Genomic DNA, 15,701 nt, shown 5'->3' with positions numbered 1-15,701 from the left:
CTTTGTTTACTCCCTAAGACATATTTCCCGGTTTTATTTGGATCCAAAGGTTAAAACGACAAGTAATGGTAAGGTGAATAAATCATGAGACTCAGTCCGAATGAAATGGCTCCATTTACTCGTGACCAAGGTGTACTTTAGTGATTTCTCTGCCATGAATAAGAGCCCTCTACTCGAAGAGTAAAACCTTCCCGAATTGCCTAGCCCATTGGTCAAATATGATTTGCAAGGCGGTAACTGACCAATGGGAGTGGTGGATTTGCAGAGTGTGAGGCAATAAAACTCCACCGTCCCTGGGACACACGCCTTAGTCAAATCGTCATGTTCACCTGTTGACGCTATCTGGAAGAGCCCACTGCCACCATCATCGCCATCATCAACACCATTACGATCGCGCACTCCTCTCTCTCTCTTTCCCTCTCTTTCCCAAGCAATGCCTACTGGAGTTAGAATTCAACTCGGATTCTCCTTCAGGTAGTTTTATTGTATGTCCTAACCTTTGCTGTACCTCCATTGTCCCCTTTCTTGACTCCCTAAAGCAGTGGCTTAGGGGCTCTTGCAGTGCTTACCACTACCAGAGCATGGAGACGACGGCATTGCATGATCTTTGCCATTACGGGGTTTAGTCTACCCCTCCATCCCGCATGCGTGCGCTTTTGTCGTTTGTGTGGAGACGAGGAATGTTGGTGTATACCACTCGGTCTCTTGTGCAGCCAAAGGGACTCTTCCAGTGGTTGGAAGTAGCCTTGAAAGTGATTGATGTCGTGTGTACGCCTGGTTACCTCAGAGGCAGCACTTTTCCCGAAATTCTATTTATAGTTCATGTGATGCAACCCCTTACCCCATGCTAAAGTCGCCACTCTTTCAGTAGGCGTTTGGCCCCAGGCTCTCCTATTGTATCCATCCAGCGGGTTAAGAGGAGACATAGATATTTTACATTTTGAGTAACATTTTTATCTATTTTACCCTTCAAAGCTAAGCCTCTATTTTACTGAAGTAAACGAAGCTAGAAAGTAATTAAATTAATAACACTTTGTTTGTTGCCTTCTCTCAGAGTTGGCAGTTGGGTGAGCTGGGATTCGAGAAAAATTGACCGCCATCACAGCCGACCAGCAGTAGTTGCTTTACTTGTCAAAAGTGTTAATCCCTTTAACACCCCTCTTCTCCTCATTTTTGATTTGACAAGGCATTTGACTAGGCAAGTATCACACCAGAACTCGTAATTTAATTGAATGTCAAAATGTCATGGAACTAAAGGTACCTGTATCAACAGGTTTTGGGCGCTAATGCCGCCGATCTTTGTAATATGGAGCAGTCGACGTGGTGGTCTTTTTGAGCACCAAAGTACCCGCCGTCAAAGGAAGCCTTTGTGCTAGAAGTTCGGTGCATTGCTGATAGCTTTTTAAGAGGTATCGGTCTTTCTCTCAATTTCGGGCATCTTTTTTGTTAAAACAAAATAGGCTAGTTAGTTATTTCGACCTTGGGTTATCGGGAAAATCTGGGTATTTTCTTTCCAAAAATGTTTTCTGTCAGTGATTTGACATGAAGTTGGGAAAAGGAAACGAAGATTTGGTTTTTTTGGAAAAGATAGCATACCACGCCCCTAGCGGCCTCTTAGTTTGCCTTTTTTTTGTAGATGTGCAAGTTTTTTTTTTTATAAAATCACTTGCCATGATGAACGAATGGACTGTATTTAATCAGTTGTTGGATAAAAGTTGCAAACTTGGCATGATTTGATAACCTTCTGCATATTACCCCTCCCTTCATAAGAGTAAATTTAAAAAGGTAGTTATAGACTAGATGCTATGGAAAATTAAGCACATACCGTGTTGAAGGTAATCACGTTGGATAGGTTGAAGCCCCTTTGGCAAATTTACACTTCCACTGTGTTGCACTTAACTTATTCCGTGTATACTTTATTGTAGAAATGTTAAAACCAGTGCCCGATACACTTTTGCAAGAATATTTTTAAATTCATGTGGATATTTTCAATCGCGTAATGTAAGTCCCCTTTTTGCTTGGACTTTCCCTTTTCCCACTATCACCACCACAGTTACTATCACACTCATGTACACTGATTTATGCAAAGTGATAAACGGAAGTACAAACCAAAGTTTAATTTTATTCGATATACCTTAATGAAGTTGGTTTTTCAGCTTTCGTTTTATCTATGCCAATTAGACCTCGATGTTTTTAATCCCTGGTAATGGGCATCCAAGTTGATATAGAAATCGTGTTATAAAAACGCGCCACATTTTTTCTCTCTCGTTAACGCTAGAACAAAATTCATGATGTCGAAATTTTCCAAGACCACACGCAGATTGGCGAGTGTTAGGGCCACACTCCATCAGACACAGATTTGATGAACAAGCAAGTAACATTTGCGAAACACCAGAGGTGAAAGTTTTGACTCCCCATTCAACGCAAAGAATGAGGGCGGCTTAATCATTTCGTATTACTCACTAGTGATTTAGTAAAACAAAGAGTTAGGATTCTACATTGGAGTGCGGTTTGATTGTTTCGTCCTTGCCTTTGTTTTAACTCTTTGGTACTCATTTTATAGATTATTAAAAACATTTAAAACATCGCTTCATAATTTTTTTCTTCCGCTATCCAACTTTGTCTTGTAAAAGCATTTTTATTGTCACTTTTAGAGCTTTGAGACGGAAATTCAACCAGTTTCTTCTTTCATACAGTTCAGATCCTATATGTGTATAGATTATATTTTTGAGGAAAAACAAACAATACTGATTGAATTGTAAGTGTTGCTTCATATTTCTAGGCAAATAATTTGGTGGTTATTCAAGAACACTTATAGTTATATTGCTCTGTTTTTTCTTCAGGCACCAATGCTCAAAAGGAAATCAAAAAGTAGGTTCAGATGTGTTAATGTCAAAATATTTAAGAAATGTCGGGTCTTTCTGGCTTAATTAAAAGCGAACTAGCAGTCATTGTGATCTGCATTTTTAAATAAACAAAGTGCTAGAAGAAACTAACGTTATCCCCAATTTGAAGTAATAATTTGTCACAACTTTTGGGCGGCTCAGGATGCTGAACCTGGTTCACATGCTTACGCATGTCACTTGCGGCAGCAAATTGTGACATTCACGGGAATTTTTTTAACCATTCTTAGTTAATTAATGATAAAAATGTTTATTTTGTGCAGTGAGATTATCGGTTGTCACCTGTTTGGCAAATTTTGATATAAGACTCTTGAAATGCCCGGAATGCATTACAGCCCTCAAATTTTAAGCGTTGATGTGCATAAGCAGATACTTCTTCTGAAGCGGCAATTAAATCAACATCATCTAGTGTGACTAAAAAGTCTGGCTTTTGGAAAAAGACTGCCTGATGACCAAAGATTACGCCTTCCCTTAATCAATGAAAATTAATTTCAAAAATTTTTCCCACAGGATTCTTTACTGCTCGGCAGCACTGAACTCTCAGTTGGACGGACCATTCACAGCGGTGGTGAGGATGAAGCCCCCCTAAGGTAGGGTAGAGCTCTTTTAACTTAAAGTAGACAGAGGCCATCCAAATAAGTTCTATGCACATGACGACTGAAAACACATGTCACTTTAACTGTGAAGAAAAACACAATCTCCGAATCCCAAACTTTTTGATATCCTGTTGTAAAAAGCGTCTTGGGCTGCAAAATCAGGGCCTTAGATGCAGACGGATCATTTCAATTGGGGAATTTTTAAGCTAATCTGAAGTGCCAGGTGGGGTACTTACATTGTTTGGCGTCACTAGACTCCTCACGCTAGCAACTGTAGCGATTATGTTGCAACGTTTTAATTGCTGGGTTTCAAAGGCTTGAACGACACCATGCAGTATAGGTCTTTTCAAGTACAGAACTCATTTTTCCGAAGACCGAGATTTTCATATAACAGTCAGAAGTTATTGTATGTGTGTGTGCGTGTGTGTGTTTTAAGAACATTGGTACTTAAGTCCAAAATAAAAAGACTTCTATCAGCATGCAATTAAAGACTAGACGCTGCAGTGTGTACAAGCAAGACATCTCAACGGCCGAATATGTGTAAACTTTTTGTCACCGTGTATAAAAACCATGTGAAACAAACAAAAATAACTTTGTGCTTCACATGGATTGCTATATAAATCATTATGAAGCATCTGTAGAATCGACTTTGCATTGCTGTGCAAGGCTTTAGGATAATGAGTTCTAGCCAAATAGTCACATTTCTTGCCGTATCAACTTCATTATGAGTGTATTATTAATTGCCTTTTCATTCACAGAAATTTGAGTTAATTTAAGCTATCTTTTATTTAAAGTCATAAAAGACACGACATCACTGTCAGCCAATAATAGCTGCGTGTAGACTGTTTCCTGAATGATACCATCAGCCGTTCACTCCTTGTAAAAATGCTAACCATACCAACAAAACCTGATCAGAAAGCTTTTTTTCATTAAATCAAACTCCGGGCCAAGGCGATCGACAAATATGAATGAGTTGTTTGAATTACCCATAGGGCAGCTTCAACGGACGCCCAAGCCTCCAACAATGAGGGAGGAAGCTTTAATGCATCGGTTATACGTAAGCATAGCCCTATTCATACTTCCCCTTTGTTTTTTGGCCCAACTGGAATGGTTACGTTTGCTTTTAACAGTGAAATTCCTAGAAAGTTTACTTATTTTTTAAAATTTAAACAACACTATTCTACTTAAGTTATATTTAAGTAGTAAAGTGTAGGGAGGAGACCCAGTGAAAAATTATTCAGCAGACATACAAATTTGAAGGAACGACAAATTTGATCGTTGAGTCCGTTTTTAATTCATTTTTCTTGTTTCCCGTTTCATTCAAAGCTCATCCTGATATCTTCCAATTTAACTTATGTTTTGTGGAACGCGAAAAAGTATTGTTTTGGAGTTTTATTTGCCGGTTAAGTTGTAAACTATGTTTTATTCTTCAACACAACTTCGTTAATGCTCGGAATGCTTTTTTTGTTTATCAAATGGAATACATTCACTTAAACGCACTTAAAAGCCTTCGTTTGACCTAAAATCTTCCTTGAAAGAAGTCAAAAGTTTGCTGTTGATAGGTAAAGTGGAGGCCTCGCAAAAAAAGAGTAATTTACCTATGATTAGAGACCATGAAGACATGAAAGAGCTTTTTGTAAACAATGTGGCGAAAGTGGTTGTTTTCTCATTTTGTAGTTTGCACTCGAGAAGAGCCTTCGACAAAGGTGAGATACACTTCGAGATATTTCTGCCTCTTGAAAGTACTTTCACTCCACTTTATACCCGGTACAATACTTTCTGCAGTGACCAAATTAATTATCCACGGCATCGAAAAGCACTCAAAAGTCACCGTATGCCAATTTGATAGGGGTTGTTTAAGTGAAAGAATGAATGGAAGGTGGATGGCTGTCATATCGGGGCTTTAGCGCTCTGAGACTTACCTGAGGACAAAAGGAGTCAATCATTTCTTATTTCTTAAACAACTGCCTCAGAAACTACTCGTTAGTACCTTCGAGCAGAGGTTAAGGGCAGAGCGGTGGGCATAACTTTAGTCCCTACTTCCGTTTTGACTTAGGATTTATGTTAAATACTTAATGAGGCTAAGACGATCTCGGATTTAGACTTTTCTAATGGCCCAGCTTTCTTTTACAGGAGAATATTGTCCTAAAGATGCGGGGTGTAGGCCTGGACAAGAAAGATATGTTTGGAAAATCCGATCCCTACATCATCATTCTCCGACGGAATGACCGTGGAAAGTAGGTGCATGCACGTGCCCTAGAAGTAGTGTGTTTCAAAGAAAAGTGTTGCAAATCTTCTAAAGCAGTCTTGATTGCTCAAAATAAAACATTTGTTCTAGAAGGGTGTACTTTTGTGCCCTCCCTTCGGGTTACTAACATGGCCTTCTCCTCATTATGACCCAGTTATGTAGTCACAATGGTAGGTTATGGGGAGGAATTGCTTCACTGGGCAAAGTGAATGCATTCACATGTCACATTTGCCCCATTTCTAAAGCAATATGGGTTTTGGGCATTCTCTTTTTAGGTGGGAACAGTGTTACCAAAGTGAAGTTGTAAAGAAGACACTTGCACCAGACTGGAAGCCTCTCCTCATCTCCCTCGACAGGCTCTGCGATGGCAACCTTGACAGGTCCCACGGCTAGTTCATTTGTAATACAAAGGACCAGTCTGTTAAGAGGGATTTATGGGCGAATTTTCTGTGAAACTTGTTTACAAGATAATGTGCACGTAGTTCTCTTGTAGCATTCTCATTTTATTTTGTATCCTTGCAGTGAAATTTGCTTCCGCTGCTTTGACTGGGACGGAGCGAATGGCGAAGGGTACGCTGCCTTACCTCCTCATAACTAACAATTGGGCGGTGTATGTGTATACATCCCCCATTAAATACTTCATTTTGTCTAAAATCAGAACATAAAATCTGCTTCCTTCCTACCGCGGTAGGTAGGAGAGACGTTCAATTTTAAAAGACGGCATATAGTTTTGGAGGTGAAAACATGTACCTCCATTGCCCCAGGAAATGTCCGTGGATAAATGTTCACCTTATTTACTGACATTGCATTAAAGCCTTCATAATCCCTTTTAAAAGTATGTTTCAAACGCATTACAGAACAAAATTTCCTTACAACCCCTAAATCTACTTAAAAAGTTTAAAGACCTTTAAGGCGGTAAATGTCAGGTCATGCACCTGGCTGACCCGATATAAATGTAGGCTGTCCTTACACTAAAGAATGCTAAACAATGAAGAATTCTGGTTTATTTGATCTATTTTCGTAACAAAATATGCCAGCAAAAAGCATTTAATGATAGCACCGTTTATCAATCACTTCAATTAATGCTGACATTTGGCATATTTTACAACTTTCACTACTCCTTTGGTACACATTTGTGCATGTTTTTTGCTCTCCCATCTAGAGACACCGTTGATCCGGACATCGAGTAAGTCAAACTATGAGAGGGAAGACATGCTTTTCCATCTCTCTCTCTCTCACTCCCTTTTCCTCCCTCCAACAGCGACGTAATTGGGGAGTTCATTACCACTGCAAGGTGTCTGCTAACCTGCTCACAAGAGGGAAGAAACTTTGAGGTAATAAGTTTAATTCCCATGTCTGCAGAACTTATCAATCAACCCGCTTAAAGTGTTGCCTCTTTTAGTTAATAAACCGGTCTAAATTTCGTCGGAAAAAGGTGTACAATAACTCGGGCATCGTAAGTCCTCCGTATCCCAATTCACTTTTGACATATTCAGCCACAAAATGTAGCCTGACAAATTTTCTTAGGGTCACAGGAAATTGAGTCGCAGGCTCACAAGTAGATAGGGTCATGGGCATTTGCTGAGGAGAGGACCCCAGCCAATATTTTGCCTTTTCAATTTCCCCTGGGGTAATGATACTTTTCACCTGTTAGGGGCTTACCAGAGATAAGTTTCTCACGGTGTTAAATAAAAGGTCAAATCTTCTTTTGAATTGAAGTCCCATTTAAGGGTCGGTTGGGATTTCTTAGCCTACCATCCTTATCATCAGCAGCAACAGCAACATCACCTCCCTTTAATTGAGGTTGCTACGGACGCACAGGAGTGAAATATGTTACTGTCAAGGCTTTACCTATGAAGCTGAAATATGGTTCAACCCAGCTCCCACCTTTGAGAAGGTTTGCGGTAGTGTCATGCACGAGTGGCTACAGTTTGGGTAATTATTTTTAGCCTAAGGGCTGGGGTTGCTACTTTGCAGATGAAAAAGTACAGACTACCTAGTGACAGCACATATGCGTGTCACTTTGTGGTTGACTTTGGCCTATTGCATGGAGTAATTTCCTTCATAATCCTTTATTTTTCTCATGACAACATGCTAGGTTAACGTAAAGGTCAGCATCTCTACCAATGCTTGCTCATTTCTGGACTATATTCTGAGCGGGTGAGCCTCTATGTCAGTACATTCGATTGCCTTTTGGGTTGTCAATCTTGTCAGCTGTCAAATCTTACTTTGCTTACAGGACCAGCATAAACGTTATTGTTGGGATTGACTTGTCATCTCAAATTCACCAAAGCCACAATCCAATGCTCTTTACTGAGGCTATCTCCATAGCGAAGTCGGCAGCTGTCAATAGCGAGTACATCATCGCTATCCAAGCCGTTGTAGAAATTCTTCAAGAGTATGACAGGTAAACCGGTCATCTTTGTAGCTCATAACCACTACAACACACTTAACTGACACTTTGATGTGCCATTGATCAGCCTAGATTTGGTCCTCAAGTCGGAGGTTGCCTCTGGAAAGTCACCGAGTCATAGAGCTGAACTGTAGCAGGATAAGTAACTAAGTTAGCAGTCATTAAGCTAATCAACTTCTACCGCTCCAAGCAACGAATGAATTATTTCTTAAAGCCAGTACTTTTAACCAATGGAGTCGTAAAAGCCCTTCTTGGATCCATAAATCTACCGGTACTGTTTCAGCGATGAACTTTTCCCCGCCTTCGGATTCGGCACACGAATCGGTTCAGATGGCCGAAAGTCTCACCTCGTCCCGCTGGTAAGCGCGCCTAACTTTCTGGCTTTTGTCCTTTTTAGCGTAAACGGTTTCATTTTTGGGTGTTTTAAACGCCCTTTCTCAGTGGAGGTGGAGTTTGTCACACAGAGAATGATTGTCCTAAAGAAAGGAGAGGGGAGTAATTCCACTTTCCTGTGCCGCATTTTCAGACTTTCATCTGTTACTAGCTTACGTAAATTGATGAAAAATGAAATTTTAAAGCGAAACTTTAAATTGAGACCCAAGATTTTGTTGAGGGCAATAAAAGTACCAGAATTTTGTGTCCGTTAAAATGTGCATTTAAGGGTGATCCTGGTTTTTAACATGGCATTGGCAATATGTGTTGGGCTCCGCCTCCACCTTCCCATCCTTAAAAAGGGCGGGTTGGTTGAGAAGATATTTTAATGTCCAGGTGCTATAACAATGTAGAAGGAGTCGGAGTTATAGGGGCTGGAGTTTGTTCCTTCCTTAGGGGTCAGGGGTCAGTGGGGTTCTCTCAACCAAGAAGTTGGCGTAAGCTGACCGCTTCTCACCTAAAAGGGTCATTCAAACCAACAAACAGGTGTACGAATATCTTTAGACCCAATAAGAGAAGGATTTGACAACTTCAGAAAGGATTTGCTCTTACTTTAAGTCTAACTGGAGTAGCAATTGACGGCGATTCCCCAGATGAGAGAATATCAGACCGAGTGTACCCTTTTGTGTCTAAACCAGTAGTTAGTCTAGGCCCAATGCTAATAAGGCATTCTTCAATCCCTGTAGACAGGTGATCTGAATAATCCCAATTGCAAGGGCGTGTCGGGAGTGCTTGCAGCCTACAGTCGCGTGGTCAGTGAAACCTGCGGCTCGGCTCCGCCAAACTTCGCACCTCTCATCAGGCACGTCAACGAGTGAGTTTTGACATCTGTTTTGACATTCTTTACAAGTGAATGGTGGTAATGATTCTTAACTTGGTAGATGACGGCGAAAGGCCGTTGAAAGCCAGCTGTCTGAGACAACGCGTTTAAGTCACCTGACGGGTTGAATTTGCGGTGCAGTTAAAAACGTCTTTCTGGCCATCACACATTGGAGTTTTGAAGTTGTTTGCCTTTAAATCACTGGCTAAACGTCTAATCAAGCATGAAGCTGGCTTGACAGATTGCAGTTGAAAATGTTATGTCAGATTGTGAAGTAAAAGGAACATGAGGCCATTTCGCCTCTTTTCTTCACACTATACATCCACTATTTGCAAAACCGATCAAGTTTTCCGCGTAAGAATATTAAATTCGGTCAGGCGAATGGTTTCGGGTAGATGATGATTGACACATCAAACACTTCCGCTGTTGGTAGCATTTCATCGAGGGTTCAACTTCCCCACCACAGTATGCCCTCATCTGATCCAGGATGCCGAAGTCACCGTCCACCTACTTGAATCAAGTCCTTCTCTTGATCAGCATGTCACAAAAGGACATTACCTGTGTTTGTCGAATGCATTCAATAAAACACCTCTTAGGCTCATGAAATGGAGATTCACTTTCTGTCCGGGAAGTGGAGAGGTGGAAAAGGTATCGTGTGTTTGCGCAATTGACATCGCCATGCAGGTGCCGAGGACAGCCCCGTAACGAAATTTTTCGGATAGTTCATAAAGTGGGGTAGTTGCCGAAGGCGGATGTCCTTTTCAGCCATTCTGTTGGAAATCGTCACAGATCCTCCCATCCGCAGCATATGCCCTTCTTTCATTGGTGATGGAAATCAGGTAGTTATCCTTTGGAATCGGACTTACTGTCCGCTGCCACCGATGTAGTGCCCCGAGTCTTCCCTGAAATCCAGAGTCCTAAATTATCCACACTTTGCCGTGGTCTGATTAAGCGAACCCAGGCATTATGTTTACTTCCCAGATCTTTGAAATCCTTTGTTCATTACAGTATTTTTTTCGATTCAAGAAGAAAATAAAGTCTGTTGGACACCAAGGGATTATTCTTAAGTAATCTAGCGGGAGAATCATCTGTTTAGTGGGGTCACAAAAATCCACCTCGAATGTTTGCTCAACTTCCGTCCTACTTTAAGCCTTACAGACTAGTAAACAAAGCCATATTTCCGTTTGACTGGGCAATAGGATAAAGGAATGGTTGCCATCGTTTGATGCTCTTCCGTGAAGGTTCAAAGGTCTGCGTAAATTAATCCACCGGAGTCGGGAAATACCCCTCTCCTTTTTGCCACAAACGTTGCATCGTCTAGTCAAAGTCAACCTTTCTATTTTATAGTCTGACATGATTTGCTGTAGACCTTCGAATATAGCGTTTCATTTACACCTCTCGTACAGTTGACGATCAAGTCAAGCCACAGAGAGTGACGCTGGTAAAAGCAGGTCACGAAGTCACGAGACTGCGAGGTGACTTCAAAGGTGGTCCAATGTACACCTCAACAAAGTATCTACATTAAAAGTTACTTAATAAATCCCCAAATTTATCCGCTTTTACCGACAATCAGGAAGCAAATAATTTCTTTTTTCTTTTTTTTTGAACTGTGACGCTGAGGATAACTTCGTTGTATGGACTTATGATGAATAATTAGTATTATTTTGAATTTAGCTGAAAGTGTTTTTCAGGAAACAAATTGTGAATAATATGTTTTAGCCAAGAAAATTTGTTGCTGAGACTGGTTAGGTTACTTTGTCTGCCCTAACATGGTGGCTGTGAGGAGCCCTTTTAAACCGTTTTGTATGGTCACACAAAATATTTACTGCAAAAGAAACTGAAACCAAAGTCAATTCATGTAAAAGTGCAACTATTTTTACAGAAATTCTCCAAAAACTGATTACCTTATCTACATTGCTTGTCACAACGCAGTCGGCCAGCCAACTGCGCCAGTCATCGAATTGAAGCGTATTTTAGAGGATATCTGACGGCAACAACGCAGATCCCTTTTGGTATTTCCACTCGATCTAAGGCTTCATTTTGTTTCTGAACTGTACTGGAAGAAGGAGAGATGTACCGGTCATCTTGTATGTCTAATGCTAGGCATTGTAACCCTGGCCTAACAGCAGAGTCATTTAATAAGGGACGGGGTTCAAAGTAGACAAGGCTTCGTGTCTGCTACTCCCTTCCACGATGTTCACACTTCAAAGCCGTCCAGCCATATCTAGCTGGGTTCTCGCCATCTAGTAAAGGGGTCGAGGAGGTGGCGCATTTTCACTTAATGGACACCTTCATGCAGATACCGTAGACAGCTCTGTGACGAACTTTCCCACATAATTCACGGCTGCTGTTGCCCGCTGTAGTTGTTGATAGCCTTCCTGCACAACACAGGATTAGAGTGGATGCCAAGTTTATGTGTCATTTTCAACTCTCCTTTTAAGGGTTTTCACAGATTCTCTCATACACATCATATCCCCTTCATCTGTCACGCTAAGGTTTAGCGCTCAGCAATAGGAATCAGGTCAGTTGTCCTTTAGGATCGGGTTTGTTTGCCTCTACGGAGTCTTTTCTAGAAAAAAAGAAGCCATAATGCCAGGCAGAATATGTATTACCAACGCGTATAAGGACTGAGAGTTGTTGACATGACTCAGAGACCATGCCGTCCAGCGGGAGTACAATAGCGGAACCTTAGGTGGACACATAATCAAAGCTGAGAGTTAAACATACAATTAAAGCATTACGTAATGGCACTAAAATGCGCGCGTTTTCTTTAGCTTATATTTAGTTTTTCTTTACCTTTCCTACGCCTTCAGAATGGCCAAAGGCTCCCATGACAGCTCAAAGTACTTCGTCCTCCTCATCCTCACAACCGGATTTGTGGACGACTGGGTGGAAACACAAAGGGCCGTGATTGAGGTAGAACTCTCTCGTAATTTTTTCACCTTGCAAAGACACAACTCAACTGTCGCCTAAATCTAGAAGTATTAAAATATCTCACTTTTTCACATTTTGATGAGGTAGTAAGTGTGGAATGATTCACCTTTTGAGCCTATTTTCCACCATCTTAAATTACTTTTTCGAGTTCAGGGCTAGGCACCCAAAAAAGGCGCAGTGCATTCTTGTAAATGATTGTCTACGAAGGGCATTTCATCAGACCCCCCTCGTATAAATTCCCTTACACGCCTTCCTAACCTCTCAATCCGGTTTTGTCAGGCACTCTACCATCACCTACCGCATTAATGTGGAATGCCAAGCTTTGTCAAGTTTAATGCATTTCTGGAGGAAAATATGCATTTGGAGTGTAAAATTTCCTCCAACTTTAAAAATGATGATATCGTGCATAAGAAAGGTCTTAATACTTTTTTTGCCACGTGTCGATTTTTCTTGAGAAAAAGCCCACCGAAAACGTATCTGCATCGTGCGGATTTCGGGCCACAGTTGAGCATTTTTGTGCGTACCTTCCCTTTCCCTCTTAAGCACAACAAGTTATCTTGATGCCACTTATTCTCTCAGCGTTAAAAATTTTGTTTAACTTTAAAAAAACCAACCAGCAGGACTGCCTGCTCTCCACCCCTTTTTCTTGACGACATTTTTAACGACTGCCACCATACAATCTGGAGGACAAACGGCTTCGGGAAATAATAATTTGTTAGAAAACGCAGAAAAGTGGGGGTACTTCTTGAGGCCTCCTCAATGAGTGGATGTGCCTACAATGGAAAGCTTTCTCCTTCACAGCGATAAGACTCACCAAAAATCACAACTTTAAAGAGCTTGTCATAATTTCCACCACTGTATTTGAAGGGTGTACCAACTAAAGTCCCTTTTTCAGTCATCACCAAAGGAGGATTTGCAAGCTGCGCAGATTATGATGGTGCACCCAAGAGTTTGGCTTCATTGCCAAAGCAGGCAACTATGCTGATGCTATCTTTTCTATCGTGAAGCTGATGTGTCCATCGATAGTAGTGCAGAATGAGAAAGTTCTTTGTTGCGAGTTTGTACTTTTCCTCAAAAGCAAAGTATGATAATAAACATCAAAATTCGCTTGATGATCTGTAGTGAATAGAGAGAGGGGTGGGCTCAGTCGAAACGGAGGGGAAATAATAACTCCTAGCGGAGAGGTCGGCTGGGCACCCCGCGCACGTTGTATGGAGCCCGAGCAGTGACTGAATCACGATTGTGTATTTTAACCGACTTTTCATGTAGGAGTTACCCACAGTCTAGGGCGTCTCAACTGTTAATACGTCGCGACCGTATGTGTGAAAACCTGATTTTTCATTCAAGTCACAAATTTATTGTGATATTTTCATACAAACTCTAAATTCAATGTTATGCCAGCGAAACTTACCTAAGTGGATATTAGGTGGGAATAGGGTTCTGCGAAGGGGTTTTTTTCATAAGTCTTTCTTACATTACAGGCGTCATTTCTTCCTATTTCAATCATATTCATAGGCGTTGGAGGAGGAAAATTTGAAGGTAGGTTTGGGGTTTGTTAGACTTTTAAAATTCTCAATTTTTTTAGCCAATCCATGTGACCTCGTGAACGAAGAGGTGATATGCCAGTAAGGTTGCCACGTTTGCCAAAGGCTGATAAGATCATCGTGACGTCACATATATGTGACGCTGGTACCTGCCACGTCACATTGGAAAGTTTTCATAAGTGATTAATGTTAGTTAAGCTTCTTTTGATTCAAGTCTGTGTAGGAGGTGGTCCATTCAAGAAACCGTGCTCTTAAGTATCGCCTATTGGATAAGCCTAATGTAGACACTCAAGCCTACTACCTTTAAGAGATAGATTGCTCTTCCCCTGTTTGTTTGAGGGCGAAAATAAAAATTTTTAGGATACCTTCCGGAAAATAATATTTTATTTAATAATTACTAGGCAATAATGTTATAGGGCCCATACTACTTAATTTTTAATGAGTACCCTTTACCCAGGTTTTCGAGTACTTTTACCTTTTGACTTAGATGTCCAATAGTTTAATTTTGAAAAATACTAATAAGGTGGCAGCTTTCGACGGAGGCAGTAATACTTCTGACCACTTATTTGTGGAGTTGGTGCCGTCTTCTGTCAGCCTTCTCCAAGCTGTCAAGTTGTTGAGGGGACGCAATCGGAAAACCTGAGAAAAAAAACAATGTTGCCTACACCACCTCTCTCTTCTTGTATTTTTGTGATTCTGACAGAGTTTATTTTGGATTGCATAAATTTTGTTTTCTATCACTGCAGTGAATTAGGTATAGTCCTCCCTTACTTCTATAAAATGACATTCCTTTTTACGCGGCACTTTTTCCTGCGTAATTTAGAACATGCAGCACAAACGTTGTCACCTACATTACTCTATTGAAGTATTTCTTTGACTTTCATTTAGAGCTACAGGTGCTTGACCAAGATTTCGCTTTGCTCAAAGTTGGCTCAGAAGAAGCCTGTCGTGACAATGTTCAGGTAAGGTCTTACTTACTTTGGACCCGCAAAGCACTCAGTGTTGATCCGGGCCTCCTCAACTCAATTCTTAAGCTTCAAAAGCCCCACACGAGACTTTTCCCATAAAAGCCATAGAAGGTGCGACACGCGGTAGCAGACATATCATCTGACTTTGGAGCCGAGCTCAGAAAGACGCTCCATTCTTGATTCGAGTAGACTTCTATGTGCTGTCATTAGTTCAGATAATTAAAGATGAAATTGCCAAAAATGGCTTTCAGTAGTTTTTACTGTGAGCAGTACGGCTGCTGATTTGCGTACGCACCGGCTCAAGAGGGAAGGCCATCGACGCCACAATGCAAATGGACTCTAACCAAATGCACTAATAGCGGATGACAAAAGGCTTCAAGGGACATACGTTTGTTCTTTACATCCCTCGCGTAAGTTTTGAAAAAGTCGTGCATTGTAGACTGTTCACTGACCACCCGCTTGAACGGTGTTAAGAGGTGGCTTTCGTGCTTTTGCCAACACAACAGTGGTTACGCACTAACCACCACACCTCCTTGGCACTTTTCTTCGCAGGTCCGATGCGCTACGGACGCGTTACTTCACCATAAATTGCTCATTTTCTAAAACCAAAATCATTTTGGCTTAGATCTATCCGCTCTTTAGCATAGAGATCAAAAACTGTGCAAGGCTAGTTATAGAGTCGGAAGGATGTCATATACTCCTTCAATATGCCGCAAGGTCTCAAACCTCGTTTGCCGAAATCTCAACACATGGGAGGAATTTAAGCTCAGTTAGGGTGCTCAGTTTAGCGCGAGAAGGCGAGAGATACTTCCTCATCTAAATTCTCATCCTCCCCCCCCNCCC

General features: G+C 41.1%; 1 protein-coding gene across 1 annotated transcript in view; it reads left to right on the top strand. All coding sequences in view use genetic code 11, as the record gives it.

The window, feature by feature from the left end:
* Positions 1 to 433: 433 nt before the first annotated feature.
* The window catches only part of EGR_05660 (Copine-8), a gene marked incomplete at both ends in the record, with an annotated part of 22,770 nt that continues 7,502 nt past the window's right edge, over positions 434 to 15,701 (top strand). Inside the window, 16 exons of the mRNA XM_024494909.1 lie at positions 434 to 474; positions 3,434 to 3,493; positions 4,492 to 4,556; positions 5,177 to 5,205; positions 5,633 to 5,736; positions 6,023 to 6,127; positions 6,270 to 6,317; positions 6,910 to 6,933; positions 7,009 to 7,081; positions 7,150 to 7,203; positions 7,846 to 7,907; positions 7,987 to 8,154; positions 8,444 to 8,519; positions 9,279 to 9,406; positions 12,226 to 12,341; positions 14,779 to 14,852. Of these exons, the coding sequence (XP_024350706.1) occupies positions 434 to 474; positions 3,434 to 3,493; positions 4,492 to 4,556; positions 5,177 to 5,205; positions 5,633 to 5,736; positions 6,023 to 6,127; positions 6,270 to 6,317; positions 6,910 to 6,933; positions 7,009 to 7,081; positions 7,150 to 7,203; positions 7,846 to 7,907; positions 7,987 to 8,154; positions 8,444 to 8,519; positions 9,279 to 9,406; positions 12,226 to 12,341; positions 14,779 to 14,852 (1,227 nt within the window). The remainder of the gene's footprint in view (positions 475 to 3,433; positions 3,494 to 4,491; positions 4,557 to 5,176; positions 5,206 to 5,632; positions 5,737 to 6,022; positions 6,128 to 6,269; positions 6,318 to 6,909; positions 6,934 to 7,008; positions 7,082 to 7,149; positions 7,204 to 7,845; positions 7,908 to 7,986; positions 8,155 to 8,443; positions 8,520 to 9,278; positions 9,407 to 12,225; positions 12,342 to 14,778; positions 14,853 to 15,701) is intronic.

Source organism: Echinococcus granulosus (genome assembly GCF_000524195.1).
Source record: "Echinococcus granulosus chromosome Unknown EG_S00043, whole genome shotgun sequence".
Classification (NCBI taxonomy): domain Eukaryota; kingdom Metazoa; phylum Platyhelminthes; class Cestoda; order Cyclophyllidea; family Taeniidae; genus Echinococcus; species Echinococcus granulosus.
Note: the sequence above shows the minus strand (reverse complement) of the source record. Positions and strands in the feature narration are given on the sequence as shown.